At 38.1% G+C, this 5,639-nt stretch overlaps 1 protein-coding gene across 1 annotated transcript; it reads left to right on the top strand.

Moving 5' to 3' along the window:
• The first annotated feature begins 2,498 nt into the window (after positions 1-2,498).
• On the top strand, positions 2,499-4,331 carry LOC122000593. The gene is made up of 5 exons (XM_042554957.1): positions 2,499-3,015; positions 3,100-3,245; positions 3,350-3,472; positions 3,829-3,885; positions 3,951-4,331. The coding sequence occupies exons 1-5, from the start codon at positions 2,499-2,501 to the stop codon at positions 4,329-4,331; spliced, it is 1,224 nt and encodes a 407-aa protein (XP_042410891.1).
• Positions 4,332-5,639: the final 1,308 nt, after the last annotated feature.

Below are 5,639 nucleotides of genomic sequence, written 5' to 3'. Positions count from 1 at the left end.
TGCCATGCGGGAGTCAAAAGGCCAGGTGGCCGATCGGAGAAGGAGGGGCCAACCTCCCGAGCGGCCGACCGGTGAATAGCCGATGGCAAAAGTCGCCCCGACAGAAGTCGGGGTCCCGACGCTCAATTGAACAGTAGCAGAGAGCCGAGCGGAAGGCCTAAGAGAAGGTGACATACTGCTAAACAGTCCCTACATGGCACCCTACCGAAAATATCCCCAGCATATCGATGCCAACGGCAGGCCGGACGGGATGTGAGTGTCGTCCGGCCAGCGCTTAAGATGAGGGCTGGCTCGATGGACTCCCCGTCCAGCCGGCTTGCCGGACGCCCTGGCCTGTGATCGGTAGAGAGGGACAAGAACATCTTATGATAGCTGTCAAGTCCTATGGCTAGGCCATACTCCAAGTCTGACAACGAGGTGTTCTGTTGTCCCATCGAAGACGTACTTGGACTGTAGCAGTATGGCGTCAGGTAAGCTTTCTGACAGACACATACCGAGGTATGAGCTACGGACACGTATGCGCCTCGGTGGACGTGCAGGAGCTCTTTCACCGCTCTATATAAAGAGCCTTATACTTCGCCGGAGGTACAGGTGAAACATCTTTTGAGCCACTTTTTCACTACTTGCTTGCCTGACTTGAGCGTCGGAGGGTCATCGCCGGGAACCCCTTCCCGGCCCGACTTCTGTGTAGGTTCGCCGGAGATTCGTGCAACCAGTCGAAGATCCACGTCATCCACCGGAGAGTGACACGTGCCCAGCGTCCGTTGGTTCATCATTCGGACAGGATCAAAATATTACTCGGGAATCATCAATTACTTAAACCAAATAGGATTTTTATTGATAACCTTAAATGGATAATCAATATTATCAAGAATAACTCCCAAGCAAATGCACCCTTAGAGTAACTACAACCTGGGTTTTGTGAACTAGCAGCGTTAGTGGATTTTTAAGATTCAAGAATCCCTCTAAATTTGGATGCTGGATTTAGCTCAATATAAAACTAATATATATTATTAATAAATTAATTAATAGGTATATTATAAATATATATTTATAATAATATATAAATAAATATTATAAATAAAGATGGTAAATAAAAAACGTAGAAAATGATGTGTAAATTAATATGATTCAATATAAAGTTCTTTATGGGTTTATAAAAGCATTCACATTGCCATTAATGCGTTCAATGTGTTAATGGCAAAAATTTGAACACGTTAATATTATAATAGCAAAAAAGCATGCCACGTTGGCGTTAATGGTTCAGGTATGAACACGGGTTGAGGCAGGGGGCGCGAGAGGGTGCGGAAGCACCCCTTGCTTCTGGCAATATATATATATATATATATATATATATATATATATATATATATATATATATATATATATATATATATAATCATGATTAAATAATAAAGGGCATGATTAAGTAATAAAGGGCATAATTATAATTTTTTAAATTTATTGGATTTTTTCACAAAAGTGTCATAAAAACACCTTTTCCCTTCCTTTCTCATTGTCGATCCTTTTCCAAGCAGCTTTCGTTTTGTTTCTTTCTCGTTCCTGATCCTTTTTCCAACAGCTTTTTCAACCGCCGAACCTTCTTTTTCTAAGCCAACCCTTTCTTCTTCAAACCAAAAATCCTAATCGCACTAAGATATCTCATTGTTTCCCCCTCTCCAGTCTCCTCAAATCATTGCACTCATCTTTGTCGCCTCTTCACTTCGTTGATGCCTCACGCCAGTGACGCCATTACTGTTCGCAGTTCGCCTGTTCCATCGACGCCGCTGCCACTGTGCTCCGCCGGTGATCCTCCACAACAAGCAAAATCTCTTCATTTTTAGGTGAATCTTGTTTCTTATTTAATCTAATTTCTAATTTCATGATTTATACTTGGTAGTACATTAATTGTTATGTTGATTGCATAAATTAATAATTTTGAGAAATTGACATAGGTTATGGAGAAATTTTTAAAACGAAGTATTGAGTCTTCTAAGAATTCTATGGAAGAAAATAGTAAGAAAAAAATATTCTCGCGTTGAATTTAACCTGGATGATGTTGTTAGTGACCCAGGGCTACGCAAACCAATTAATGAATTTGATATTTCTATTAGAGATCAGATTTGAAGAGAATATTTGATTAGAGGACCTTGTCAACCATTTGGTCATAGTTATCCCCAAAGATAATTTGGTAAAGAACATAGAAGTTTCCAAGTTGCTTGGTTTAAAAAATTTTCATGGTTAGAGTACAACGTATCAAAAGATGCAGCTTTTTATTTTTGGTGTTATCTCTTTAAAAATTCTCATAGAGGATGTTGAGTTGGAGATGAGACATTTACTAATTCAGGGATGACTAATTAGAGAAAAGCAATGGAAGTATTTAATACGCATGTTGGTGGTGTAGCTAGTGCTCACAATGATGTAAGAACACAACTTGAGACTTTTCAAAATCAACGACAATGTGTGTGTCACATTTGCTACAAGCACAAGGGCGTGGAATGGAGGTTGCATATCGCACTCGATTAACGACAACTTTAGATGTTACACCCTTTCTTTTGAAACAATGTTTGCCTTTTCGTGGACATGACGAGTCATTGAGTTCCTCAAATAAAGGTAACTTTCTTGAATTGATTGAGTGGTATACCCAAAGAAATGATGAGGTTGCCAAGACCATGAATGAAAATGCTCCTGGAAACAATCAAATGAAGTCTCCAATAGTTCAAAAGGATTTAACACGGGCTTGTGCTGCTGAAGTCACAAATGTCATTCTTAATGATATAAAAGACAATATATTTTCTCTTATGATTGATGAGTGTCAAAGAACAAACATGGGAGTTGTTTTAAGATACGTGAACAAACATGGATGTGTTATTGAAAGATTTCTTGCTATTGTATATGTGTTTAATACTTCTGCTATTTCTTTGAAGAGGGCTATTGATGAATTGTTTGCAAAACATAAGTTGCCATTATCGAGATTGAGAGGTCAAGGATACGATGGAGTTTCAAATATGCGAGGTGAGTATAATGGATTGAAGGAAAATTTATCAGCAAGGTATGCCCATTGTTTTGCTCACCAACTTCAACTAGTTGTTGTTGCAGTTGCTAAAAGCAATCGAATTGTGAGTGATTTCTTCCAATATGTTACTATGATTGTGAATATTACTGGTGCTTCATGTAAAAGAAAAGATAAGTTTAGACAATTTGAACATGATAGACTTGTAGAATATTTGGAGAAAGGAGATATTGTTAGTGGCAAAGGAAAAAAAATCAGGAAATCAGTTTAAAACGACCAGGGGATACTCGTTGGGGTTCACATTACATGATTAATATCCATTTGATGTCTACGTAGACTTCTGTTTTAAAAGTGCTTGAAAATGTGTATGATGATGGTACTAATAATGATAATAGTGGTATCGCCACCAGTTTAATTGATAAGATGAAGAGTTATGAATTTGTGTTTGTGATGCATTTGGTGAAATCTTTATTGGGAATCACAAATGAATAGTCACTTGCCTTACAACAAAAGGATTAAAATATTGTACTGGCTGTCAGTTTGATCAAGACAATGAAAGATCGATTACAAAAATTGAGAGAGGAAGGATGAGAGAATATCGTCATCAAATTTTGTACTAATCATATGATCCCAGTACCGAATATGGAAGAAAATATGAGAACTCGTGGTCGCAGCAGACGTAATGGACAAATGATTACTAATTTTCATCACTATCGTATTGAAATTTTTTGTCAGGTAATATTTTTAAATATTTTATTGAATTTTAATTTTTCTAATAATGTTTTTTATTCATTTTTTTATTGTTACAATATTAGGTTCTTGATATGATGGTTCAAGAGATGAATAATTGGTTTTCAGAATCAAGTACGGAGGTACTTACTTGCATTGCTTGCTTAGATCCAAAGAACTTTTTTTTTCTCAATTTGATATTGGTAAGCTACTTCACCTTGCTGAACTTTATCCGGGGGACTTTTCATTGTCTGATCGTGTAATACTTGAGAACCAACTTGAGACTTACATTCAAAATGTACGGGGTGAATTTTCTATGATTGAAGATTTGGGAAGTCTTGCTAAAAAGATGGTTGAAACGGGCAAGAATACAATTTTTTTATTGGTATATCATTTGATCGAGTTAGCATTAGTTTTACTAGTTGCAACTACTTCTGTTGAAAGAGTTTTTTCTATGATGAAAATTATCAAGACTGATTTGTGTAATAGGATGGAGGATGAGTGGATGAATGACAGTTTAGTAGTATACATCGAGAATGATATTTTTGCTACAATTGAAAATGAACAAATTTTACAATATTTTCAATAGATGAACACTCGTAGGATCCAGTTGCCTCCTCTTGTTTGTATGTCTAGATCTAATGTTGGTGGTTCAAGTATCAAAAAATAATTACATTATTGGTATACATACATTTTTATGTTTGTATTATTATCATTATTGTTAGTGCAATCGACCTCCAAGGTTTTAATGTCAGGCAAATATGTTTAAGAATGCTTAAGTATGTTTAAGTATGGAGTTTGATATAGGAAAGTCCTAGTTGGAGGCTAGGAAAGGTGAGAAATCTCGGTATATCGTGGAAGCCAGGTGGATAGGTCTGGAGGACTTGATCCCTGGGTAGCCGAATACTGAGTCCTAGTTGTAGGCTAGGTAAGGGAAATCTCGGTATGTCGTGGAAGTCAGGTGGATAGGTCTGGAGAACTTGATCCCTGGGTAGCCGAATACTGAGTCTTGGTGAGTGAAGCCAAGTGGAGAAAATCCTAGTGGTGGTAACCTTAGGTCTTGGTGAGTGAAGCCAGGTTGAGAAAACCCTAAGGGGGTGGTAACCTTAGGTAACGAGAAGTCTTGGAGGAGTGAACTCCAAGCAAGGTTGATCGGATGGTTTCCGGTCGACCACGCACGGTTGACCGGACCAGCGGATCTCGGTAAATCTTGGTTTAGGTTTACCATTGTTTTCTGTATTACTATTATTGTTGTTGGCTAATATGGTATTGCAGGAAAAGTCTTAGTGGATCAGGCGATCAGACATTGAGCAGACAAAAGACCAAACATGTCTGGATGATCATGTTTGGCAGGTAAGTTAAGGTATGCAACTGGAAGAGTGACAGTGAGGTCGGGTTCCTAAAGGGAACAACCTAAGGTCGCTGATCCAACTAAAGAAACCGGGAAGGTTTCCAAGTTGAGATCAAGACAGTCCTAACTGTCATACTCATGCATTATATATTACTGTGCTAACCTTTGTGTTGCAGGGATACTTTGCTTAATACTGTGTTGCAACAAGCTACACCATCCGGAAGTGCCGACCTAAGCTATATCTTCATTTTAAGTTGTCGGTAAAATTTATTTTAAGCTTGCATTTGTAATTCATTTAAGCAAGATAGTAGGGTGTTACTATCTTGCTCCATTGTACGATCTGCTTCTTTCCGAAGAATTTCGGAAAGAAGAGTTATAGTGGTTTGCTCACCGGTGCGGTCAAGGACCGCGAGTCTTCGAGTAGGAGTCGAGCTAGGCTCCGAACGAAGTAAACAAACTGTCTCTATTTACTTTCCGTTGTGCATGACTTTGATTTGAAAGAAAAGAATAGTTTTAAAAGAGCGATATTCACCCCCCCTCTCTATC

The sequence above is a fragment of the Zingiber officinale genome, chromosome 1A, assembly GCF_018446385.1.
Source record: "Zingiber officinale cultivar Zhangliang chromosome 1A, Zo_v1.1, whole genome shotgun sequence".
NCBI lineage: Eukaryota > Viridiplantae > Streptophyta > Magnoliopsida > Zingiberales > Zingiberaceae > Zingiber > Zingiber officinale.
This window is presented reverse-complemented; position numbering and strand designations above follow the sequence as displayed.

What these genes read in the sequence shown, in the direction of transcription:
- LOC122000593 (XM_042554957.1), top strand. Translation starts at nt 2,499, where the DNA reads ATGGAGGTTGCATATCGCACTCGATTAACGACAACTTTAGATGTTACA. An exon ending in TTGTGTTTGTGATGCATTTG is followed by an intron (nt 3,473 to 3,828) that starts GTGAAATCTTTA and finishes TTACAATATTAG; the next exon opens with GTTCTTGATATGATGGTTCA. An exon ending in TTTCAGAATCAAGTACGGAG is followed by an intron (nt 3,886 to 3,950) that starts GTACTTACTTGC and finishes GATATTGGTAAG; the next exon opens with CTACTTCACCTTGCTGAACT.